The sequence below is a fragment of the Aquarana catesbeiana genome, linkage group LG02, assembly GCF_042186555.1.
Source record: "Aquarana catesbeiana isolate 2022-GZ linkage group LG02, ASM4218655v1, whole genome shotgun sequence".
NCBI classification, from domain to species: domain Eukaryota; kingdom Metazoa; phylum Chordata; class Amphibia; order Anura; family Ranidae; genus Aquarana; species Aquarana catesbeiana.
The window spans coordinates 110,627,905-110,655,665 of record NC_133325.1 but is presented as its reverse complement, the minus strand read 5'-3'; the positions used below and the strand labels follow the sequence as shown (position 1 = coordinate 110,655,665).

Genomic DNA, 27,761 nt, shown 5'->3' with positions numbered 1-27,761 from the left:
TACTAAAAAAAGTTTTTAAAAAATCCATGTAGCTGTTGGCGGTTTACCGTCTCTTAAATGGAGTCCCAGATAGCAGTGATATCTGAAATAGATTATAGCCCCTCCCCACTTTAATCAAATTAAAAAAAATATGGCTGAACATACACTTTAAAGAATACAGAATGTTACCCCAACATTTAATTTGCCTGATTTGTGCCTACTGTACCATGTACTTGTATGAAACTGAATCCTGTTCTTTTTTTTTCTCTTTGTATTTCTTACTATTTCTTACACCCACACACCCACACAACCCTCTGCACAGCAATTCCATGGGAAGACCAGTGTACTGCTGCTTCTCCTTCCCTAGCTCTCTGAACTCCTTATGCAGCTGAGAACAGAGGGTATGTGATCACCTATGAAAAAGGAAAAATTAGATTTATTATTTTTTATATGTATACACAAATGTTATGCTTTTAGAAATACTGTAACTCATATAGGCCAGTCAAACCCCTTGTTTTACTGATCTGAGTGCAGTGACTAGCTACCTAATTGACTGCTATGAAATATTGCATTTACATATTATCATTCTTGGTACTCTGTCTTAACAAGTGTGTTTGTTTTGTGAAATCTAGATTAATGCCTCATATAGCCTGCTTGCTTGTTTATCATTTCTGGCAATACAGGGCGTTTGTGCTCCCGGTTAGGAAAAAGTCTTTTCCTTTAGTTGGAAGACATTTAGTGACCATTATATGATACTTGTTCCCCTTTATACTACAAAATATCCATGACTGTCATCTTCCTTTGTTATTACCAGTCCTTTTTGTATTTAGGATTTGTCTCATGCAGCACATCCTTGATTCAGCCTTTTATCAAGGGTTCCTCCAGAAGTTGGAAGGGAACACAGGGAACATACATAACTAGCCAACAAAACGATCTGTCACAGCCTGCCCTCCCTCAAAGGCCGGCAGCATTGCACGGGGGGACGGGGGCACTTTAAATTGTTTTCTTTTTACTATTACGGTATTTATTTTATCTAAAATAATTGTTTTTCTACTGTCTCTTTTTTTATTTTTACTTTTTGTATTATCTTTTTGAGATCACAAGGGATGACTGACTGTTTTATTTAGCTGTAACATTTTTTGGTGCATCACCTTTTGAAGAATGAGTTTACTAAAAAGTAGGCGTGCCCATCTATGGTGGGTCCTCCAGTTTCTCGATTAAAGAAGGCCATGGTTATTCTGGTGGAGGATACCCCTTCACTGAATGACTGCACAGACAAAATGGAAGCTTTTGCTAAATATATGTGATGATGGATCCTTACTGCATCCCATTTTAGCATAATTTCACACACCTTAGCAGAGTGGGGGAAAATGTTACAGAAGGGTCTAGCAGACTAACAGAGTGTTCATGAGGATTTGACATGGCAGCTGCTACAGGGCTCAAAGGCAATTGCCTTGAGGATTTAGGATAAATGGTCTTTTGGCTGTCTCTAAGCTCTCTACTGCCTCAAGGGGTTACCATCAGGGTGGGGGGTTACTTTCTAGTGTTTATGAGCTATTTGTTGACCCTTGTGTCCCAACCAAAGTGTTCTTGAATTGTTAGTCTAGACACACACCTCCTCTGCAGAGGTTTTTCATCTTTAACCTGCGCCTTCCTCCCCAGCAGTCATTGATTGTATGTGTAGCTAATGAGAGTCTCCTATTCCAGGGGGGAGTGATTCCAGGATTCTGCTTAAATCTCTACACGGTGTCCTACACATGACTTGCCTTGGATCTCAAACTGTTAAAAGTTTTTTGACAAAATCCGAACGTTCAAGATGGAGTTAGTCTGTTTGGTAGTGTTCAGTAGTGTTGTCCCTGTATCATGGAGACTTTCTGAGGGGAACATTATCATGTTGCAGCCTTGCCCTTCAGCCTAACCGTGACTCTTCAGGTGTTAACTAAGATATTGGGGCCAGGTTTAACCACTTTGAGATCGAGAGGGATAACCATTGTGGGGGTACTTCTATTGCAAGCAGATTGTTACTTGGTGCTGGAGTCAAATCTATCCATTACCATTTGGAATATAGAGGTGTTTGGATGGATTTTAAATCCTGAGAAGCCCTCACAGGTTCTGTCTTTTCACTTGGAATACCTGGGTCTAATCTTTAACACAATCCATCCAAAGTGTTTACCTACTGTGTGCTTGCAGGTGGTTGTCCATTTGTCACTGCATGCAAGTTTTTGGGTGTCATAGTGGACTTTGAAGTGATTTCTTGTGTGCAAAGATCCAGTTACCACTCACTTTAATGACCTGGCTGATAAAAGCCAAGTGCTGGGGGAGAGAGAACTATTAGATGCAGCCATCCAATAATGTCTAAAGAGTAACGTCACTTTTGTTGAGAAAATAAAACCATCCCCTCTGGGTGATCTATGTACATTACAAAGGATTTTAACAAACTTTGTTGCAGAGGTCTACTTCTTTCAGCTCTGAAAAAAACACTGTTTGTTGTCTGCAGAGTAAATCTGAATAGAAGTGACACTTCCATTAATAATCAGCTGGTGCACTTGCAGTTTTTTATTGAGGAAGTGCAGGGTCTGAATCACTTTAGAAATGATTAACCCTTTGAAAGTAGCTCATCAAAAATTAAAGTTTTGTTGAGGATGATGCCTACAATCTATTAATTAATTAAAATCTAAAATTGTCTTTGTTGATATTAATGAGTTAGTAACAATAGTGATATGCACTAACTCTTTTAAGGTTGATACATTAATAAAAATAGGTTTATTTTTACACCTATTGCTTTTTTCATTATACTCAGTTGCCTTTAAAATCCCAACCCTCCTGTGGGGGAGCCCCCTTTTTTACAATAATGCCTGATTTTTATAAACCATAAGCTATGGCTTCTCTACAAAAGCGTTCCACTGTAGACACACTGGTTGACACTGTGCATACTGCCTAGCAGTACCTGATTCTTTACAGAGAAAACAAGTCACATTGGGCACTAAAGCCACGTACACACGGTCGGACTGCCAACGGCATAACCTCTGTCGACATTTCCGACTGAAAAATTTAGAACATGTTCTCTATCTAAGTCCATCGGAAATTCCGACAGAAAAAGTCCGATGGGGCATACACACGGTCGGAATATCCGACCAAAAGCTCCCATCTGACTCTTTCTGTCGGAAATTCTGACCGTGTGTCTGGCAAAATAAAAAAATACTTTTCCCATCCACGCACATATTAAATGTACACTACATGAGGATTGGCTTATCTTGATAAGATATTCAATCCTAAACTTTTTGCTGAAATTTTACTTATAGGAAAATATTGGGTATTCCAGTAGTAGATCCTGCTACTTAATCCATAATAAACACTTTATGGTTCCTTCTGTTGTGGATGTTTCAGCCTGGTTTCACACTTGTGCGGTGCGAATTGAAGCTCAGGTTTCACTGGGGAGATAACAATCTCCTGTTCAACGGATTCATTGCGTTTTTGCTCAGGATTAGAGAGCAGGGAGAGGGGGAGGGAGGGGGGGGAGAGGGGGAGGTGTAGTGAGGAGAAAGAGAAAATCCTTGTTCAGAACGCAATGCATCTGCGAATCAGATGCGTTCCCATAGGAGATAATAGGCTTGTAGTTCGCACTGCAATGCCCAAAAAACGCACACGTTTTTTGTGCAATGCGCAGTGCGAATGCAACGCACATATGTGAACCAGATGCATTCATATGAATGTATTTTAAAATGTCCTGCGAATTAGATGCGGTGTAAGCCGCATCTAATTCGCATAGGTGTGAACCCGGGCTAAATCCCTCTTAAAAACCTCCTTTGCCTTTGCAGGTTCAGCTCTGCAGCTGGCATTGGCTGCCATGTCTATTTGCCAGACTATTGCTGGACAAGGCAAAATAAATAGACACCATAAGCCTGTCTTTGATGACCCAGTTGTCTTAGAACAATTGCAGCAGATGCTCTTTGCCTTATTGTTTTGTGTTGATGCTCTAGAAAATGTACTCTGGAGTGTCTCTTATCTCTGTGCATATATGCAGGATTTTGTGGTTCAAAGCTTTGTCTGCTGAACCTGCTTGTAAGAAGCAAATTATATATGCACGCCTGTTGTTAGTGAACATCTTTTTGGGTAATCCCTTGATAGATTCATCAATAAAGTCACTGGGGGAAAAGTTCTCTTACACCAAAAGAAAAAGCCTAAGTTTTCCTATTCCTACAGCTGCTGCCTCTAGTCAGCTAAGAGTCCATACACACTTAAACATCGCTTAATTTCCATTGCGACTTTACCCTGGGACTTTGGATGAGTGTGACTTTGTGACTTGGGTTTTGACCAATTTAATCTTTTTGTTTGTGCTCTACAAAGTCGTTAGACATATGCAAACAGAAACATTTGTTTAGTTTTGTTTGGTTTCTTTATTTTCTATTCCAAATTTTCAGAACCATTTGAATCGGTCGAAAATTGATCAACAAATTGGAATTCTGTGTGAAGAATAGCTGGTTGTTAAAGAGCAGGCTAGGCAGCCGGCCGCTGCATCCTTAGCAACCGATGACTCGTCAGCTCTCAGCAGGTTTCCCCACTGCCAGCTGAATGTAAACAAAAGAATGTCGCTAATGAAAAATAATTTAAAAAACTGGTCTGGTATGGATTTTAAGGGGAAACCCGTGCCCATTTTTTTTAAAATGCCCCCCAAAATCCACACCAGACCCTTATTCGAGCATGCAGCCTGGCAGGTCAGGAAATGGGGGGGGGGGGGGTGAGCGAGCACCTCCCCTCCTGAACCATACCAGGTCACATGCCCTTAACATAGCGAGGGGGGGTGCTTTGGGGCAGGGAGGCTCTGCCCACCCCAAACCCAAAGTACTTTGTCCCCATGTTGATGGGGTCAGGACCTTCTTCCCCGCAACCCTGGCTGGGTGTTGGGGGGGGTCTGTGGGCGGGGGGCTTATCGAAATCTGGAAGCCCCCTATAACAAGGGGGCCCCCAGATTCCGCCCCCCCATGTGAATAAAGTAGGCGTACATAGTACAAAGTACCCATACTCATTCACCAAAAAAGTGTAAAAAGTAAATAAAAACACAACACACGTTTTTGACAATTCCTTTATTAAAAAATCAAAAATCAAAAAATGTCCCCTGGTGTAGATCAATCGTCAATCATGATGCCCGCTGCCACTGCCGACTCAAAAAAAAGAGGGAATAGAAAAACTCCACCAGATGGCCCAGCCCCTTAGTTATTTAAGAGATATCAGACGGCGGGAGCCTTCGTCGGGACCCAATGTTTTTTTCAGGTAGGTGGTGGCAGTGGGCAGCATGATTGACGATGGATCTGCACCTGGGACAATTTTTTTTTATTTATTTTTTTTTACATAAACTGTCAAAAACTGCCTACTTTCATTTTTTTACACTACACTTTTTTTTTGGTGAATGAGTACTAGGAACATGTCTAAATGCATGTAAACGCACCGAAATGAACATAGTTGCAAGTGGTAAAAAAACATAAAATAATAGGGAAAAAACCCCATTGAAACACATCAAAACTGCATGTAAATGCACATAAACACACCCAAAATGCTGAAATTGTGGTTTAAGCAAACCCTTAGAAATACACTTTATTAGGTACACCTTGCTAGTACCGGGTTGGACCCCCTTTTGCATTCAGAACTGCCTTAATTCTTTGTGGCATAGATTCAACAAGGTGTAGGAAACATTCCTCAGAGATTTTGGTCCATATTGACATGATAGCATCACGCAGTTTCAACAGATTTGTCGGCTGCACATCCATGATGCGAATCTCCCGTTCCACCACATCCCAAAGGTGCTCTATTGGATTGAGATCTGGAGACTGTGAAGGCCATTAGAGTACAGTGACCTCATTGTCATGTTCAAGAAACCAGTGGTGAGATGATTTGAGCTTTGTGACATGGTGCATTATCCTGCTGGAAGTAGCCATCAGAAGATGGGTACACTGTAGTCATAAAGGGATGGACATGGTCAGCAACAATACTCAGGCAGGGCCGTAGTGCTTATCTGCTTTTGCGCTAAAAAAGCACCTGAAAAGCTCACGAAAACCTATTTCCATCAAAATCAATTAATGCTTTCACGCTGGGGCGGTGCGCTGGCGGGGAGGTGAAAAAACACCTGCAAGCAGCATCTTTGTAGCGCTTAAAGTGTCTCAAATATGCCCTTCTCCATTGAAATGAATGGGAAGTGCCTCAAAATGATTCTTTTAAGTCACGTGACCTTGAAAAAGAGCGCACCGCTAACACCTCAAAAAGCGCTTGCAAAGCGCCTCAAAAGCATTTTATAGGTAGTTTTCAAGCACCTCAGTGTGAAAGGGATCTAAATGTAAGGGGTCTTCCCTGCCAGTGTCATTAGTACAGTGACAGTACATATTTTTAGCACTGATCACTGTATTGGTGTCACTGGTTCCCAAAAAAGTGTCAGAAGTGTCAGTTGGGTATCTGATTTGTCTGCCGCAATATCGCAGTCCCGCTATAAGTCACCGATCGCTGCCATTACTAGTAAAAATTAAATAAAAATTCCATAAATCTATCCCATAGTTTGTAGATGCTATAACTTTTGCGCAAACCAATCAATGTACACTTATTGGGATCTTTGTTTACCATGTAGCAGAATACATTTTGGCCTAAATTGATGAAGAAATTTGATTTTTTTTTTTTATTTTTATTGGATGTTTTATAGCAGAAAGTAAAAAATATTGATTTTTTTTTTAAAAAAACTGTCCGTCTTTTTTTGTTGATAGCACAAAAAAAAACTGCAGAGGTGATCAAAAACCACAGAAAGAAAGCTCTATTTGTGGGGGAAAAAAGGACATACATTTTAGATGGGTACAATTAATGCAGTGCTGTATCGCAAAAAATGGCCTGGTCATGAAGGGGGGTAGACCTTCCAGAATTGGAGTGGTTAAACGATGCTCAATTGGTACTAAGGGGGCCCAAAGTGTGCCCAAAAATATCCCCCAAACCATTACACCACCACCATTAGCATCAACCATTGATACAAGGCAGGATGGCTCCGTGCTTTCATGTTGTTTACAGCAAATTCTGACCCTACCGTCTGAATTTTGCAGCTGAAATCCAGACACCTCAGACCAGGCAACAGTTTTCCAATCTTCAATTGCCCAAGTTTGGTGAGCCTATGTGAATTGTGACCTTAGTTTCTTGTTCTTATCTGACAGAAGTGGCACTCTGTGTGGTCTTCTGCTGCTGTAGCCCATCTGCTTCAAGGTTCAATGTGTTGTGCGTTCAGAGATGGTATTCTGCATACCTTGATTGTAACCAGTGGTTATTTGAGTTACTGTTGCCTTTCTATCATCTCAAACCAGTCTACCCATTCTCCTCTGACATCAACAAGGCATTTTCATCCACACAACTACCGCTCACTGGATATTTTCTCTTTTTTGGACCAGTCGCTGTAAACCCTAGAGATGGTTGTGCGTGAAAATTCCAATAGATAAGCAGTTTTTGAAATGCTCAGACCAGCCCGTCTAGCACCCACAACCATGCCACATTCTAAGTAACTTAAATCCCCTTTCTTCCCCATTCTGATGCTCAGTTTGAACTCCAGCAAGTCATCTTCACCATGTCTAGATGCCTAAATGCATTGAGTTGCTGCAATGTGATTGTCTGGTTAGCAATTTGTGTTACCAAGCAATTGAACAGGTGTACCCAATAAAGTGTCCGGTGAGTGGTATAGAAGCACACCACTGGTTGAACTAGATGGACTTGTGTCTTTTTTCAGCCAGACTAACTATATAACTATGTAATTTCATTCTTATTTAACATTTTGGATGCCCTTCCCCCAGTCCTTAAAAGTGGGGACTATAGTAACTTTTCTGCACCAATATGTGTGTATCAAACTAGGAGGTGTGTGCAGACACAGTGTTACTGCTTTTACTCTCTGCTCAAAGATTTGTCACTTTTTTCAGGGACAACATGTTTCCAGTTCAGGAATATTGTTTGGTTGTTTGACATGCATTGCAGATTTCCAAATTTAATGAATATGTGGGTAACTGTGCACATCTGTCACATTGAATCATTATTTATGCTTTAACAGTGTTCTAAGATATGTTGTTTACTATGTGGCTAGTCCTTCCTCTCAAGATATGGGGTGGATTTACTAAAGGTAAATAGACTGTGCACTTTGCAAGCGCAGTCGCTCCAGAGCTTAGTAAATGAGGGAGAGCTCTGCTGACTTCCATCATCCAATCATGTTCAAGAAAAAATTGCTGTTTTTTTAATTTTTATTTTCCTTGCAGGTGATTGAGTATTCTTTGTAAAGTTAAAGTGTTACTAAACCCACAAAAGTAAAATCATTCTGTATATGCAGTAAAGCATGCTTGTTATACTCACTGTGGAACCTAAGGGGTTAATCCTCCGCATTGTGTAAAAAATCTGTTTGATCCTGTATGCACAGAACCTTCTCTTCTTCCACTGACTCCAAAACAGGTCACGATAAGACAGAGTTACTGAAGTTAGACTGCACATGCTCAGTTTGGTGTGTATTGCTGGAGAGTTTTTTATTTTTTTCTTGAGAGGGTGCATGTGATCAGCACATGACCAGACAGAGAGTCAGAAGTCCTGCATCTTGATAGGACCGCACAGTGTCCTATCAAGATCAAGCATTAACCAGGAACTGATAGAAGTCACAAGACTGCTATATACTGCTGCTGGGAAAGGGTATTTATCAGCTTATATTTACTAAAACAATTGCATTTCCATGTTCTGTATACTGTGGGAGACCAGATATAGTGAATGCAGGGTCCTGGGTTTAGAAACATTTTAAGCTCTACCTCATTTACTAAGCTCTAGAGCAACTGCACTTGCAAAGGTGCACAGGCTACTTGCCTTTAGAAAACCAACCCCTTTGTATGCCTTTTGTATCATTTCTTGTTCCCACTAGATTATTACCTGTGCTGTCCAGGGCCCTCATATCTTGTGTTTCTTGTTTTATTCTGCATTCTTATTGTACTGTTTATACATTTGTAGTGTGCTATAGAATATGATGGTGATAGGTGAAAAGGGGGAAAAAATGTATACAAAAATGTTAAGTGGCTGCAGCAATACATTATTTACTCTACCATGTTATTACATCAGAATGGCGTTGCTTCATCAGATATATGAAAGAGAAAGGAGAGGAAAGTAGCTGTACACAAGTATAGAATATATGATGTGCTTATAATGAATAATACAATACAAATAAAGCAAATTGGCATTGTGCACATTTTTGGATAGTTCACTTTGGTGACCCTCACACACTTCAAATTACAAGTTATAAATCACACCTTCCCTCCGTATACAGCTATTAGAATAGTAGACACTGTATGTAATTATGTATGCATGGCTTAGCTAAAAGCTGAATTAAGTGTTATCTCTATAATATTCTGTGCTGTATTGATGATACAGGAAAGACCTTTTTGGGACCTTTCCAAAGCCGTTTTTCCGATGATTCAGATATCATTTTATATAACATTCACAATTTACTACTCTTGCATTATATATATTCAAATCTTAAGAACATCGTTACAAGCAGTACAATAAGAACAGGGGATATATTGCCGATTTTTCTTCCTCCTGCATCATTATTGGGTGCAACAAAAGAAATGCCAGCAGAAAAATCATTTTTGCTATGATATGAATTCTCTAAATTGTGTCATGAAACTGATAAGTTATCATTCTCAGAAGAGTACATTGTTACTGTATTTGAGCTGTAACTTTCTGAAAGACTTTATGTTAATCTAGCATCTGTCTATGTCTTAAGCAATTCACTTTCCCAATGTAAGCTATTCAGCCTTGTGTTGGGAATAAATCTACAGCATATCTTAGTCTGTGTTATTACAATAAATAATATACTATAGATAAGTGAAGTTTTTATCATTTGTTATATCTGTCTGAACTGATGTTCTACTACTGTGCACACAGAAGGCATACTAACAAGCCGGCTTACATCCGGCTTTTATAACAGAGCTTTTTTACAGCGTGTGAACCCTATTGAATTATAACAAGTGCCAATAACCCACAGTCTGGCCTAATTATGTTTGATGCTGTAAAGCGCAGTAACCCAGATGAGAAAAGAAAATGTGTGAAAAAGAAGCGTCTTATGCCCCGTACACACGGTCGGACTTTGTTCGGACATTCCGACAACAAAATCCTAGGATTTTTTCCAACGGATGTTGGCTCAAACTTGTCTTGCATACACACGGTCACACAAAGTTGTCGGAAAATCTGATCATTCTGAACGCGGTGACGTAAAACACGTACGTCGGGACTATAAACGGGGCAGTGGCCAATAGCTTTCATCTCTTTATTTATTCTGAGCATGCGTGGCACTTTGTGCGTCGGATTTGTGTACACACGATCGAAATTTCTGACAACGGATTTTGTTGTCGGAAAATTTTATAGCCTGCTCTCAAACTTTGTGTGTCGAAAAATCCGATGGAAAATGTGTGATGGAGTCTACACACGGTCTGAATTTCCGACAACAAGGTCCTATCACACATTTTCCGTCGGAAAATCCGACCGTGTGTACGGGGCATAACAGTTTATTTTCTTTGGAAAGTAGCAACAGCCCAGGTAGAAAGGGCTGTCCCCTGTCAGATTGCTGTAAAGAAGGACCCTTGCTTTCCTTATTGTGTGAAAGCAGTGGTTTCTCTGCAGAGGTCCAAAATGAGCCGTGCTGAGTTCAATTTAGCTGAGCAATCAGCTAAGCTTATGATCCCTGCTAATGGGAAAGGTCTAGCTCTAAATTACCAGGGACGTTTGTCAGACTTCTGCTGAGAGATTATTGCTTCCACAAAAAGAACAAGATGTCTTCTGTCAGTCCTGCTGGCATGAAAATGGCTTTTCTACTCTACAGAAAAAGAATTATAAAATTGAGTACATTTTGTGTTTTGCAGCACCAGGAATGTATTTAGCTTATTTAAAATCAAAGTTTAAAGTGTTACTAAACCCAGGATCCTGCATTCCCTATATCTGGTCTCCCATAGTACACAGAACATGGGAATGCAATTATTTTAGTACATTTTTAGTAAATCTAAACTAAAATTTTCTCATCAGCACTATATAACAGACTTGTGACTTCTATCTGTCCAGCCAAGCCTTGGTAAAGCTTGTAGGAGGAGTTTTCTGACTGACCTATGAGACTGCAAGACTCCTGACCCTCTGTCTGGACAGTGCTGATTGGCCCTGTGCTGAATTTGGGAGTTGCTGTGTAATTAGAAGTATGTTTGTTCAGTTTGTTAGTTTTTTTCATAAAATGTGTTTCCATTTTACTCTGTTAACTCTTCCTCCCCTTTCTCCCTTCAGCGGTTTTATTGCTGATTTTATTTTGTTTGTTCTATTTTCTTAACCATTGATATTAAAATTTTTGTTTCTATTTGTTCATCACATTAAAAAAGCAGATAAAATAAAGGGTGTAAGCTTTTTTTTTGTAGAAATTTGCATTGTTTCGTACCAGAACATAATTTCAATGTTCTTTTTTTTTTTTTTTTTTTTTTTTTTTTATTATTATAGAATAAAATGTACTTTTATTCTACCATATCACTTTTTTTTTAAAATTAACACTGGTCTGAAAAAAAAGTGATTTTTTGAATTTTGATACTTTTTTTGTCTAAAGATTGCATAAGAAACACATAAACAGGTCTTTAGCAGAAATGTAGAAATTGTTGTGTTTCATAGGGGTGTACAATTTTGAGAGGTGAAGTGGTTAAAAAAAAAAAAAGTTCAAAGAAATGGCCATAAAGGATAACTCTACATTTATTACAATAATTCTTTACCTGACCCTCTTCCTCCTCAGTGCAGCCCCTCGCCCCTTGTCCCCAAAGTCTAATACTTACATCTAGCATCCTAGGTCTACATTACCTTTGCTCAGCTGTGATGTGTATTTTAATGCCGTACATTAAAAATTCCGATAATGATAAATGGTAAGAAATGTAAAATCTAAAACTGAAGTTCACTTCATGAAAAAGATAGCGGCAGAAACAGAGTTTAAGATGACTGAGAGTCTATGGGGCTAATATCTTTTTCACACAAAACTTTTATTTTCCTGAAGCCATTTTGGGTTATGTTAGGTTTAAATGGAACTAAATAATATTAATATTTAATATATTTTGTAATCATTGTAATAGGTTTTTTTTTCTAAAATTCAATGTTTTATTTCCATTCAGTCTCCCAAGATTACAAAAACTGCTCAGCTGCTATGATTTTAATGAAGCCGTCTTTTTGGGAGAGCGTTATGGTTATGGATTAAGCGCAAGGGGTTACAATTACATTACTGGTGGAGGCGGGTAAGAGATTAATATAATCTACTTGATGTCTTTCCAGTCTATATCAATAAAACTGTTTCCACTTAATATTCTACACTTTTTAAGAGATTAATATAATCTACTTGATTTCTTTCCAATCTATATCAATAAAACTGTTTCCACTTAATATTCTACACTTTTATTTACTGTACAGTTTCAAGGCTATTGTGCATGAGGAAATCAGGCAGCTGTATTATAATTAATTTTACTTTTCAGTGATTGCAAATAATTCCAGAGCCTCTGGGATGCATATAATATTGCAGTTAGCTTAAATTGCTTTTACATCTATCGTAAACAATTCTTAACCCATATTTACTTTTTAAATAATAAATAAACTATAGATCTTGCAATGGAGCACCAATGAAAGAAGCTTAACAAGAAAACGGTTTTAAGTTTTGGCTAGCTGCTAGTTGGTCTTGTGTCTATAAGTATGTGTAAACCCTACCAATGAACTTCTTATTTTCTTCCCTTTGGAATTGTAAAATACCAGTAAAAGTGTTTGCTTATATCTGTTTGGAAAGTGCCACAAAATATCCTTCTAGAAACACTGTGACCTGATAACTTCCTGTGAAGGGAAAATAATTTGGCCCACGGAGATTATATAGTCCAGCCCCAGAAAGAAAATGTCTAATAGACCCGATGATCAAGGTTAAGGGTAGTCCAGGATTGTCTCTGATTTGTGTAGGAAGAAATTTAGTAAGGGGAAGACGTGGGACCACCTGTGGCTGCTATCCTCAGGAGGTTGGAGGAGCCCCAGGAAGCCACGCTACACAGCGTGGAATGCACGGCAGAAGTGACGTCACCAGAAGGATGGAGGACCAGACAAAGGGGCAAGGCACAAGGCTACACGCGCTGAGCATCTAGCTCCTTCTACTGGCCTGGGGAAGCATTACTATAGGAAGCTATGTATAGCATATTGGCTAGAGCCACGGCAAGAGGATGACAGGAACCAGCGGCTCCAGCAGATATACAACCACACAAATAAGGAAAAATCAAACAATAAATTTAAACATGAAAAAATCCATATAAAATGCAAAGGGATATACAGTATCTCACAAAAGTGAGTATACCCCTCACATTTTTGTAAATATTTTATTATATCTTTTCATGTGACAACACTGAAGAAATGACACTTTGCTACAATGTAAAGTAGTGAGTGTTCAGCTTGTACAACAGTGTAAATTTGCTGTCCCCTCAAAATAACTCAGCACACAGCCATTAATGTCTAAACTGCTGGCAACAAAAGTGTGTACACCCCTAAGTGAAAATGTCCAACTTGGGCCCAATTAGCCATTTTCCCTCCCCGATGTCATGTGACTCATTAGTGTTACAAGGTCTCAGGTGTGAATGGGGAGCAGGTGTGTTAAATTTGGTGTTACCGCTATCACTCTCATACTGGTCACTGGAAGTTCAACATGGCACCTCATGGCATAGAACTCTCTGAGGATCTGAAAAAAAGAATTGTTTCTCTACATAAAGATGGCCTAGGCCAGTGATGGCGAACCTTGGCACCCCAGATGTTTTGGAACTACATTTCCCATGATGGTCATCTACACTGCAGAGTGCATGAGCATCATGGGAAATGTAGTTCCTAAACATTTGGGGTGCCAAGGTTCGCATTCACTGGCCTAGGCTATAAGAAGATTGCTAAGATCCTGAAACTGAGCTGCAGCACGATGGCCAAGACCATACAGCGGTTTAACAGGACAGGTTTCACTCAGAACATCCCTGGCCATGGTCGACCAAAGAAGTTGAGTGCACATGCTCAGCATCATATCCAAGTTTTCTTTGGGAAATAGACATATGAGTGCTGCCAGCTTTGCTGCAGAGGTTGAAGGGGTTGAGGGTCAGCCTGTCAGTGCTCAGACCATACGCTGTACACTGCATCAAATTGGCTGTCATCCCAGAAGGAAGCCTTTTCTAAAGATGATGCACACAAAAAAGCCCGCAAACAGTTTGCTAAAGACAAGCAGACTAAGGCCATGGATTACTGGAACCATGTCCTGTAGTCTGATGAGACCAAGATAAAGGTATTTGGTTCAGATGGTGTCAAGTGTGTGTGGCGACAACCAGCTGAAGAGTATAAAGACAAGTGTGTCTTGTGTACAGTCAAGCATGGTGGTAGGAGTGTCATGATCTGGGGCTACATGAGTGCTGTCGGCACTGGGGAGCTACAGTTCATTGAGGGAACCATGAATGCCAACAAGTGCTGTGACATACTGAAGCAGAGTATGATCCCCTCTCTTTGGAGACTGGGCCGCAGGGCAGTATTCCAGAATGATAATGACCCCAAACACTCCTCCAAGGCGACATTAATGACTGTGTGTTGAGTTATTTTGAGGGGACAGAAAATTTACACCGTTATACAAGCTGTACACTCACTACTTTACATTGTAGCAAAGTGTCATTTCTTCAGTATTGTCATATGAAAAGATATAATAAAATATTTACAAAAATGTGAGGGGTGTGCTCACTTTTGTGAGATTGTGTGTGTGTGTGTGTGTGTGTGTGTGTATATATATATACATATATGCATTTACAATTGCTTTAAATTGTGTTTTTAATTGTCAGTAGGGAGATGGTATTGAAATTGCCCCAGCCAAATGCAGCTTAAAGATCCATACACATTTCACAGAATTGCTGTAATTTTTTCCCTTTTATGATTCAATTTCAATTGAATTTTTGAATAAACTGTATTTAAGCTTTCAATGTATTGCCCAGTTTCAGCTTCACAACTATAAGTAATAGGTGGTAGATTCACGGGCAGAATGTGCAACTTTTATCACACTGTGTATGTCCTCAAAGTGTTGTTAAACCCACATATGAGAAAAACCTTATAGTTTTCCAGACCACAGCACTTAGCATCTTTGCTGTGTGGTTTTCATTTTAAGCCTTTATTTGCTTTGCATTCCATCCCTCAAAATTCTCTTCTCCCGGTGTTTTGTTTTCAAGTGGCTCAGTTCCTTTACAGGGTGCCATGGAGCCACCAACATGCATCCAAAGAGAGAGATAGCAAGGCAGCAAGCCACTCCCTTGCTCTCACCCTCCTCTTTATGCCTACTCTGTCTCTTCTATAGAGGACATGCAAGTTACAAAGGAAGGTTGTGGAAGGTTGCACTCTGTGACTTGATGCCAGTGGCATTGGAAAGGAGGAAAGTGGTTTGACAAAAATCTAAAGTGAATGTACTGTTATGTATCATCATTATTATTATATAAAATTTATATAGCGCCAACAGTATCATAACTTGCTAAGAGTGCATTTATGTGGAAAAAAAAAAGCCAAGCATTTAACACTACTTTAGTATTGTCAGGGCCGTCTCAGCCCTTCCTTCTCTGAGCTGGCCGCTCAGCTGTCAGCTAATTGCCAGCTCTCATCTCTCGCCACAGTTACCCAGCTGTTCCTGATCCTGCTCGTCTGACCTGCCTACTTAAAGCTGTCCAGCTCACTTCATCTCTGCCTTCGCCTTGGTCACATCACAAGAAATCATCTCCTACGTTCCTGTTTAAAGACTGGCTTTGCTGACATCCCTTCTGGCTCCTTATCCTGCTTGCTGTTCCCCTACTTGGATCCCTGACTTCTGGCCTGACTGATTACCCGATCTAGTTACTGAACTCTGGCTTGGCTGACTACCAATCCAGTTACTGGACTCTGGCTATGCTTTGACTACGCTTGCTCTATTTACCTTTTTAAGTGTGATTTTACTGTACTTCTGTCTCGGTCTGGTTCATGGTTTCTGACAGTAGGTGAAGGCCATGAATTCAGAAGATACAGTCAATCCACTTGTTGGTAATATTTTTTCCAGATTGGATGAGCAAGATCACCGCATGGATCAGTTTGCCATGGCGTTACAAATGCTCCCGAGTCACACGGCTCACCTGGAATCCCTCACTGTGGCTGCTCCGTTACAACCTGAGTCACAGGCCGTCCCTGCTGCTGTGCCAGTCTCTGTGCAGGCACCCGCCTCGAGTATTACCTCTGTAAGCGGTATGTCTGGTTCCGTTCCGCTTCCCCAACGATTTGGGGGCGATCCAGTTCAATGCCGAGGGTTTCTCAATCAGGTTGAGATATACTTTGAGATGGTGCCACAGGCATTTCCCACGGACAGAAGCAAAGTAGGTTTCGTGATATCTTTGCTTTCTGAGAGGGCCTTGGAGACGCAAAAACCTGTTGTCTTGAGGTACCCTGATTTTGCGGCCTCTTTTAAAAGGGCATTTGACGTTCCTGCACGCTCCGCTTCTGCTGCCAAGTGCCTCATGTGCGTCAAACAGAGTACGAGAACTGTTGCTGACTACGCCATTGAATTCCGTACTCTGGCCTCATTGTTCTGCTTGGAACAATGAGGCCCTCGTGGCTGCTTTTTCTCATGGTCTCTCGGATTCCATCAAGGATGAGATAGCAGCCCGAGATATACCCACTGAGCTGGAGAGCTTGATCTCGTTTGCCTTCCTCATTGACTCCAGACTCAGAGAAAGACGTTCTTTTAAGGAGCGCTTCTGGAAGCCTCCTGTACGTTTGCCTCCGAGCTTTGCAGTCCCACCCGTGCCTCCCTTCACCTCCCATGTCTCCTGGTACCGAGTCGGTCAGTGAAGATGAACCCATGCACTTGGGCTTCATGAGTCTCTCTGTGGATGAGAGAGCCTTTAGGAGGAGGGAGAGATTGTGCCTTTATTGTGGCCAGGCAGGTCACTTTTTAAAGTCTTGTCCTACCCATCCTGGGAACACCTGAACCTTGAGGTCCTGTCATGGACAAACCTTAGGTGGCATTGTGTCATCCCCAGTTATCAAGAAGGATAAGCCCCTGGTTTCAGTCACCCTTTCTTGGGCTAAGTTGTCTATCGTGATACAGGCTCTAATCGACTCTGGGGCTGCAGGCCTGTTCATTGATGCTGCCTTTGTATCAAAGCACTTGATTCTGCTGCAGCTGCGTGACACTCCACTTGCCATTGAGGCTCTTGATGGAAGACCTCTACAGCCTGCCCATGTGACTCATTAGACAGAGTTGGTCTCCGGAGTCCATTAAGGTCTTTGAGAGTCTCAAGGCTGCCTTTGTTTCTGCTCCTGTGTTGGCACATCCCGATCCTATGTTACCTTTTATCCTTGAGGTTGATGCTTCTGAGACTGGTGTTGGTGCCCTTCTGTCTCAACGTCCCACCTCTGAGAGTGCTATGCATCCTTGTGGCTACTTTTCCAAGAAATTGTCACCTGCGGAGTGCAATTACGAGATTGGTGACAGAGAGCTGTTGGCGATCATTTTAGCCCTGAAAGAATGGAGACATCTCCTTGAAGGTACCACTGTGTCGGTTCTCATTCTTACTGAGCATAAGAATCTCACATTCTTGTCTGAGGCTAAATGCCTCTCTCCCAGAAGGGCGCGATGGGCTCTTTTCTTGTCAAGTTTCAATTACATTGTCTCATTCTTACCCGGTACTAAGAATGCAAGAGCTGATGCCTTGTCACGACAATTTTCCTCCACTTCCAAGTTGGAGTTGGTTCCGGTTCCTGTGATTCCTCCTGATTGTATTCTGGCTACGGTTCGCACCAGTCTTACTTCTCCTTTGGGTGACAAAATTCTTGCTGCTCAGGTCGATGCTCCTCCTGAGAAACCTTGTGATCATTGCTTTGTCCCAGAGGGTCTCCATACTGCCGTGCTCCAGACTTACCATTCTCCCAAGGCAGCTGGCCACCCTGGGAGGAATCAACTGGTTTGGGCCATTTCCCAACAATTCTAGTGGCCTAGTCTACGTGCTGATGTAACTGCCTTTGTAGCTGCCTGTTCCATGTGTGCTCAGAGTAAGACTCCACGACACCTTCCAGTGGGCCTCCTACAACCCATACTCAATGGAGAGAGGCCCTGGACCCACCTGTCTATGGATTTCATTGTGGAGTTGCCCAACTCCCAAGGAAACACTGTTATCCTTATGGTGGTTGACCAGTTCTCAAAAATGTGTCGTATTCCACTTAAGAAGTTGCCTACTTCTAAGGAACTGGCTTCCATTTTTGCTCAGGAGATCTTTCGCTTACATGGGCTACTCAAGGTGATTGTCTCGGACAGGGGCAGTCAGTTTGTCTCCCGGTTCTGGTGAGCCTTTTGTGCACAGTTGGGAATTCAGCTTGCTTTCTCCTCTGCATATCACCTGCAGTCTAATGGGGCCACAGAGCGAGCCAGTCAGTCCTTGGAGCAATTCCTACGTTGCTATATTTCTGACCATCATAACAACTGGTCAGACCTATTACCATGGGCAGAGTTTGCTCACAACAGTGCCTTGAATTCTGCCTCCCGATTGTCTCCGTTTATGGCGAATTATGGTTTCCAACCTTCCATGTTGCCTGACTCGTTTGTTCCACAGAGTATTCCTGCATTAGGAGCATCTCCATGGTCTTCGTTCCACTTGGGCACAAGTCCAGAAGGCTTTGCGTCATGCTAATGATAGGTACAGACTCCATGATGACCACAGACGCCTTCCTGCGCATTCCTACCAGGTTGGGGACAGGGTCTGGCTGTCATCTCGCAACCTCCGACTTCGTGTTCCCTCACTGAATTTCGCATCTCGGTTTATTGGGCCTTTCCGTATCCTTCGCAGGATTAAAGTGGTGTTCCGGCCGTAATTATACTTTTTAAATAAAAATACCCCTATAATACACAAGCTTAATGTATTCTAGTAAAGTTAGTCTGTAAACTAAGGTCTGTTTTGTTAGTTTATAGCAGTAGTTTGTTATTTTATAAACTTACAGCAGGCCGTGGCCATCTTAAGTGTGGGCATCTGAAGCCAGACTGTATTTCTTCCTGGATCTCATCCTTGCAGATCTCGCACATGCTCAGTGCAGCACAAGCAATGTAATAGGTTTCAGGTCAGTTTCCATAGCAACGGCAGTGTCAGAGGAAGTTGCCGCCCCTTCCCGGAAGGCATTGCAAACAGGAAATGAGGCGATGGGCCGCGGCCAGGGAGGAGGAAGTGAAAAATGAATACAGCAGATATACAGTAAGTGCTGAGAAAAAAAATATCCAATTTGTTTACAGTGCACAGTTTAGTGAGGGATGCTGAAGAGTTGTAAAAATGGGTGGAACTCCACTTTAACCCAGTGGCTTACGTGTTGGACCTTCCTCCTAGTATGCGCATCTCAAATGTGTTTAATGTTTCCTTATTGAAACCGTTGGTCTGCAACCAATTTACCACCTCGGTGCCATGTCCTCACCCTGTACAGGTTGAGGAGTATGAGGTACAATCCATTGTTGACTCCCATAGGTTCCGTGGGTGCATACAGTACCTGGTGCATTGGAAGGGGTACGGTCCAGAAGAACGCTCCTGGGTCTCAGCCTCGGAGCCCCTGCCCTCCTCCGTGATTTCCATAGACTTTTTTTTCCCTCAAGCCCGGTGGTCCCCCGAGGGGGAGGGGTCGTTGCGGAGGGGGTACTGTCAGGGCTGGTTCAGCCCTTCCTTCACTGAGCTGGCCGCTCAGCTGTCAGCTAATTGCCAGCTCTCATCTCTCTCCACAGTTACCCAGCTGTTCCTGCTCGTCTGACCTGCCTACTTAAAGCTGTCCAGCTCACTTCATCTCTGCCTTCGCCTTGGTCACATCACAAGAAACCATCTCCTGCATTCCTGTTTAAAGACTGGCTTTGCTGACATCCCTTCTGGCTCCTTATCCTGCTTGCTATTCCTCTACTTGGATCCCTGACTTCTGGCCTGGCTGATTACCCAATCTGGTTACTGAACTCTGGCTTGGCTGACTACACGATCCGGTTACTGGACTCTGGCTATGCTTTGACTACGCTTGCTCTATTTACCTTTTTATTTTTATTAATAAACAAGTGTGATTTTACTGTACTTCTGTCTCGGTCTGGTTCATGGTTTCTGACAAGTATACAGTTCTACCATTTTTGTAATCCTTTTTTGCATCTCAGTGCTTTTGACCCCCAGTATAAATTTTCTGCCACTCTCTGTCTACATACATCTTCAGCTCGATGTGGTGGAAACTTAGATGGAAGCTGTCATTCCCATCCACTGCCGGCAAATCACACTGCAGGCACAAAAGGCTGGTGATGCTTGTGACATCATTAACCTGATATGGCCACATGGAACAAGGACTCCCAAGTTCGGATGCTGTTTCGTATTGGAGTGGTACATGCAGTACATGCGTTTACAAGCATCAAGTGCTTTTTGTGCCAGGGAGAAAGGCATCTAATAAAGATAGCAAAATCACCCAGTGTGCATGAGGTCTTACTGGTGGTGAATTAATTACTGTCATTTCAAATACATGAACCAGGAAGATTTATGTGCAGTGAATGTCAGATTATCAAATATGACCTTGTCATTTATTTTGTGCCTACTCTGACACTGTTTCACTTTCGCCAAATATTCACTGTTTGTGAATCAATCATTGTCATCTGTTGGAATTCAGATTAACTGCTTTACAAATATACCTCCATGATTTATTTATGCCTTTGCCTGCTCTTCATTAGGAGTAGGTGGTTGACATGGATTGTCTACTGTATGTCGACTTGCACCATTGACTGCCATGACCTTGAGAAGAGGAGGAGTGGCCACAAACAGCTTTTTTTTTTTTTTTTTTTTAAGGCCCCTTTCACACATGTGGACTGTTTATTTCATCAGTTCAGTCACGTTTTTTCCAAAAAATGGATAAAGTTTAGATCAGTTTTTACATCCAATACTAATGCAAAAAACAGACTGTTTGTATGCTTACATCCATTTTTTCATCTTTTCCGTTTTTTTAACAGAACAAAAATAGAGCTTTGATCCATTTCAAAAAACGGATGTTGGTGGATGTAAACTGATGATCATCTGTTTTTCCGTAGAGATGCATTGATGTCCGTTTTTCATCCATCAAGGGATGGATGAAAAAGGGACAAATGGCCTGCATGTGTGAAAGGGACCTAAGTATTTTTAAACCCAATCATTAAAATCTTATATAAGCTTATGTAAGTTCTTTTCAACTTTTTAAAATCTGCTGCTTTTAGTAAGAGCATGCCTGGGGCCCTAAAGGTCCTTGCTTGGGCACTTTCTATTATGGAGTGACAACTGTCTCCCAATTATGTTGCTATGTTGTCACCCCAAAGAAGACAACAAAGTAGGCATAGACCGCCGCTGTTACTAGGAGGAAGCCAGTCCAAAGCAGTGATTTACAGCTGATACTGGAATGAGTGCAGGGGAAAAGGGAGTGACTGAAAGAAGCTGGAGTAGATCAGCAACAATGAGATGCCAAAAAGGTTGAAAAACATTTAAACAAATTTTATGAAAAAGAGATCATTGTAATTATGATGCACTGTGCTTTAGCACTCTAAATGTATCCAGTTAGGGTTTACATTTACTTTAATTGTCCACCAGCATCTGACTGTTATGCTCCGTACACACGGTCAGGTTCTCCGACGGAAAATGTTCGATGAGAGCTTTTTGTCGGAAATTTCGACCATGTGTAGGCTCCATCGGACATTTTCTGAATTTCTGACACACAAAATTTGAGATCTGGCTCTCAAATTTTCGGACAACAAAAATCCATTCTCGTAAATTCCAATCGTGTGTACACGATTCGACGCACAAAGTTCCACGCATGGAGATAGCACATTCGTCACGCTGAAAATTTTTAAATCTTTTAATGCAGCACATTCTCTTCTTCTTTAGAATGCTAGAATAATGAAGTTGTTTTGCTGCTCATATTCACACAGAGTTCTGACAACCTGATTTCTTAATTATTTCTCGTGATCTCATGAGTAATTGTTTTTTTTTTTTTTTTTTGTCAGATCTCCATAATAATGTTTATAATATTTGGTTATAGTTTTTTTTTATTTTTTTTTTTTTATCCAGATCTCCTTTTTTTTTTTTTTGTTTTTTTTTTATAGTTATCTCCATAAATTTTTCTTTTGTTTTGTGTCAAGTTACCACAACACCATTATTATCTTGTATTTTTTAACCTCAAGAAGGTTGGTGTTGGTGTCCCTTGTTAATTTGACATTGTATTTTTGAAATGTACCTGCCTACTCACAAACAAACTGTCCTTTTTAAAGTTAAACACATAGCCAAGTATTTGTGAAAAAAAATAGCCATTTAATATGGGTCATAATAAAATAAAGAGGAAGGCAACGCTGGAGAAACTGGTGAAATTTGCGAAGCCTTTGTACCCTAGGGCAAACATAAATTATTTTACAGTCAAAATTGGTGGCCTGAGGAGTCCTTATAATAGTGAGCACAATCCGGTCCAGGACTTCAAGAGATCAGGAACAGCAGCAGATGACATATATGGTCCCCAGGCTGTGGTCTTACAACAGCCTGCATCTTTTGTCAGACCACACCAAACCCAGGCCATTACTCTCTTGTCTTCCTTCCACGCTTGCTTCCAGGCTGTGGCTCTGGTGTTGTAGTTGTGGCAGGAGGTGGAGGAGGAGGACCATGGTTGAACTCACAAACGTGGCTTTTGCTTGAGTTATCCCCTCAACCCCTTATTTAGGGCTTGTGACATAACTTCCTCACATAAGAGGCGTTGGCCCTCCTCCATTTCCTGCATTTTGCAGGCTGCCATGTAGGCATAGTCCTGATTATTGGGGGGGGGGTTCTGAGGGCTGCAGTAGCCTTCCAGAATAGGTCAAGTGCTGCCGCCTCCAGGTTACTCCTCTTCCTGGGACTTTTTTGTGGAAGGGGGAGGGACCTGTGATTCGTGTAGGCTACTGGGCCCAGGCCACCTCCTGGCTGCCACTTTCCATGGCCTCCTCTTGGCTGAGACTTTCCTGTGTATGAAAAAGGGACATAGTTTTAGTTTTTGGTTCATAAATCACACAATTTTCAGCTCATGACTGTTGCAAATTGAATGTTAATAAATAGAAAAGACTATCATTCTGACCCCAGCATTTTTCATTCTTGTCCCAATCATTTGTGGCTACTACTGTCTATTGATGTATAAAACACTTTGTAAAATCAGAAATTACTGATCAATAATAACATCTAGTTAACATCATTAATTATTTGACTAGAAATATGTTGAACAATGCTATACCTGGCTCAAGCTGGGCTCCTCCACTTCTTCCTGGCTGGAAGGCCCAGGTTGGACATCAGAAGCCTCAGCTGAGGTGGAAGGAAGCCTTGAAGGAAGATTGGAGAGTGCTGGCCTGGGTTCTGTCTGGCCTGCCATAAAATGCAGTCTGTCATAGTGCCACAGCCTGGGGACATAAATGTCATCTGCTGCAGCTCCTGATCTCTGGGAATACTGGACCTTCTTGCGCTCCCTATTATAAGTGCTCCTCATGCCACCAATTAGGTCCTTCAAATAGGGGATGTCTGCCGTGGGGATCACCGGCTTCACAAATTCCAGCAATTGATCCAGTGCTGCCTTCCTCTTTGGTTTATTGTTATAAAAGGGGTGGTTTACCTGCCACAGACAAGGCAGCTCTCTGTACATATCAATGAATATGGGGGTAAAGTCCTCATCATTGAATAGATCCATTTTCTCTGCAAGACACAACACAAGACAATGTCAGGCTAAACTCTCCTAATAGTCCCAATATATGCCTCAATCTAGAAGCAGTATAGGCCAAGTTAAAATTGTACATTCGTAAGAATGATCGGCGCTTCCGCTACTCCTCGCTCACAGATCGTACGTACGATACACGCATGTTGCGCTTTATATACACTGCGCATGCGTGAAACTCCACCCGCCCCAGACATTCTTTCTAGTATTGTCCCCGCCCCTTTTCTTTCGGCGCAGTGGGAGAGCACATGGCAGAGACAGAGCAGGTGCCTGAGAGGAGCAGCAACCACGAGGAAAACCCGGAGCCACAAACGTCCCGCTCCCGGAGGATATTTAAGGCTTTAAATATGGCCTTTATAGAGATGGCGGAGACAGTGGACATCTTCAAGAGGGCAGACTATGAAGGGAAGCATGAACCATACCCAAACCCAAATGTGAGAAAGGCCAAGATTATGACTAAAGTTGTGAAAAGTCTGCCGAAGGTTTTGGGGTATGGCGATCTAAGGATCAACTGAGGAAACCCTGGTCAGACCTGAAATTGAGGGAGAAGGATCAGTACAGAAGAATCAAGAGAGTGCTGCAAAAAAGTAAGTATTTTGTTGTGTGTTCCTATTCTTCTTCTTACGTTCGTGCTGCTCCATGTGCTTTTCTTTACTGTTGTACAATTTAAAGTGGCAAATTTCAGGTTCGTGGGCACAGTAATCGTTCGTAAACGGAATCATAAACATCGTTCATTCACCCACTAATACGATGTTTTTTGCAGATGCAGGTTAATTACATTTGGTTATGCCTATTTGTCTTAAAAGAAGTTTAGTACATTGTTGTCTAGATGGGTTTGTAACTAGAATGAAATGCAAACTTGATTCAGTGTAAGGAGAGGACACTCAGCAGCTGTTTACACACCTGGACGCAGGAACACTAGTGTGGGACACCAGAACAAACTTTTTAGGGTGTCCAACACAGGTGCTCCAGTGGATACAAGGGGTCTCTACATGTGTGATACTTTAACAAAAAAGGTAAGTATTCCAGCTTTGTAAAGGGAAACAATCATGTCCCTTCCAAGCAATGTTTCAGATTCCTATTTCTTGCCTCAAATATCTGTGTGCTAAGTATACCTTTATTTTATTCACATAGGAGAGAAAAGACTCGGAACGTCTGAGGTCAACAGGGACCCCCAACCTCCTAAAGAAGGGGAAATCCAAAAACAACAAACCGAGGATGTGGAGGAAGGAGAGGTTTATGAAGGTGAGTGTCTGAGACCACAGCTTCAGGTAATAGATGGATGCCTGCATATTTATAATACATGGTGTTTTTTTTTAGGTGATGTGGATGTTGTTGAAGAAGAAACACAAGTGCACAAGTCCTCATCGGGAAGATCATGGTGTGAAATCGGGATTTACAGATGATCAAGGAAGACATTGATGATGTTGAAAAAAGACTCAAAAACATCATTGATGTTTTAGGCAGAATCAAAAACACACCAACATTTATCAAATTCTATTTTTCTAACTTTTCTCCAAAATTTTGAAAGCCAAATTTTGAAGATGCATACAGTGGGGGTCATTTACTAAGATGAATGCACTGCGTTGGTTCAGACCTTAATTGGTGCGCTGGATAGATCCTTAATTCAGCACGTGAACTGGCGCACACACAGGAGTACCTACACGCGAGAATGTTTCCAGTGCAATGGGATCGCGCTGATTCTTGGCGAGGTACATCTCGCGCTCGCTGCAATAGGAAAAACACATCTTCCTATTAAAGCAGCGTGAGAAATACCGGCATGGGTTCCCCCTCCGGGTGCATGCCAGGCCCTTCGGTCTGGTATAGATTCTAAGGGGAACCCCCTACACCGAAAAAACGGTGTGGGGGGTCCCCCAGAATCCATACCAGACCCTTATCCGAGCATGCAGCCCGGCCGGTCAGGAAAGGGGGTGGGGACGAGCGAGCGCCCACAGACCCTGACAACCAATGGCCAGGGTTGTCGGGAAGAGGCCATTGTCCTCATCAACATGGGGACAAGGTGGTTTAGGGTGGGGGGGCCCGCAACGTGCCCCCCTTCCCCAAAGTACCCATCCCCCATGTTGAGAGCATGCGGTCTGGTATGGTTCAGGAGGGGGGCACTCGATCGTCCCCACCCCCTTTCCTGACCGGCCGGGCTGCGTGCTCGAATAAGGGTCTGGTATGGATTTTGAGGGGACCCCACACCGTTTTTTCGGTGTAGGGGGTTCCCCTTAAAATCCATAACAGACCAAAGGGCCTGGTATGCCCTTGGAGGGGGACCCATGCCGTTTTTTTTATTTAAAATTTGGCGTGGAGTTCTCCCTCAAGATTCATACCAAACCATGCCTGGTATTGGCGGGGATCCAAGTCGGATCCCTGTGCTTGTCGCTCATTGGGAAAGGAAAAAAAATTTTTTCTTTTCCCAATGAGCGAGCCAGCTCAGCGCTGCTATCTGCAGCTGACACAGTGCAGTGTGATTACCTGCGGTTATGTGCAGATAGCTGCGTTAAATCGCTCCTGGACGCAGTCAATTCTATTTTTTCTATCTGCACCAAGCCGCATGTAATCAAAACGCAGTATGTGAATGGGGCCATAGCAAAGCATTGTGTGCGTTTAGAAAACGCAGCTAAAAGCACAATTCTATCCATCTGTGTGAAAGTATAAGGCCCCTTTCACACTGGCGCATTTTTCAGGCGCTAAAAATAGCGCCTGAAAAACGCCCTAAAGAAGTGGCTCCATTCACTCCAGTGTGAATCAGGCTTTCACACTGGAGCGGTGTGCTAGCATGACAGTAAGGCCTCTTTCACACTGGGGTGGTGGGGGCGTCTGTGGTAAAGCGGCACTATTTTTAGCTCCGCTTTACTGTTGTTTTAGCGCCGTTATTCGGCTGCTAGCAGGGGGGTTTTAACCCCCCTGCTAGCAGCCAAAAAGGGGTTAAATACAGCCGCAAAATGCTGCTGGAGCGGCATTTTGCCGGCAGTATCACAGCGCTACCCCATTGATTTCAATGGGGAGGACCGGTGAGTTCACCGCTCCAAAGAAGCTGCTGGCAGGACTTTTTGTGGCGCCCTGCCAGTGCACCGCTCCAGTGTGAAAGCCCTCACTGAAGTGAATGGAGCAGCTTCTTTAGGGCATTTTCAGATGCTATTTTTAGCGCTGTAGCGCCTGAAAACACACAAGTGTGAAAGGGGCCTAAAAAAAAGGCCTGCTAGCAGCACCTTTGGAGTGGTGTATAAACCGATCCTACCCATTGAAATCAATGGGACAGCGCGGCGTTTTGCGGGCAGATTTATATAAACCCCTTTTCGGCCGCTAGCGGCTGAATACCGCCGGTAAAGCGGCACTAAAAATAGCACCGTTTTAATCCTGACGCCCGCCCCACCCCAGTGTGAAAGGGGCCTAAGGCCCCTTTCACGCGGATGGACCTTTCAGGTCCGGCTCGGACCTGCGGACCTGAACGGACACTCCATAGACTTCTATGGAGGGTCGGATATCAGTGGTGACATGTCCGCTGACATCCAACCCACTTCAATCCGAAAAAGTGTAACGGAGGAAACACCTATTTTTCCATCCGTCATCGGATCGGGTGATGATGGACTCTACGATCCGTCGTCATCCGATCCCCCAAAAAGGAGAGCGGCACTCTGACAGGTCCGTCCCTGCACAGTGTGCAGAGACAGACCTGTCATCTGCCTGCTTAGCGGGGATCCACAGAGCGATCCTCCGCTGAGCAGAGCGGGCTCCGTACACGGACACGTCCATGTGAAAGAACCCTAAGGCCAACGCCCTTTGTACAAAAATCCACGGGAAAGTTTGTACAAAGTCCCATTGTGTGTATGAGGCTTAAACACCAGAAATTCAACTTTTCATATCTTTAAAGGTCACCATACACTGGCCAGTCAGTTAGATCTTCCATAAATTAGATGCAAGAGCCTGTTTGGTTTTCTACAATTAGAAGTAATTCTAATGCCCCGTACACACGGTCGGATTTTCCGACGGAA

General features: G+C 42.5%; 1 protein-coding gene across 2 annotated transcripts in view; it reads left to right on the top strand.

Annotated features, from left to right (window-relative positions):
* Positions 1 to 27,761, top strand: part of B3GLCT (beta 3-glucosyltransferase) — a 1,077,075-nt gene that overhangs the window by 1,000,194 nt on the left and 49,120 nt on the right. For both annotated transcript variants that reach the window (XM_073613355.1, XM_073613354.1), the window contains exon 13: positions 12,147 to 12,266. In XM_073613355.1, the coding sequence (XP_073469456.1) occupies positions 12,147 to 12,266 (120 nt within the window). The remainder of the gene's footprint in view (positions 1 to 12,146; positions 12,267 to 27,761) is intronic.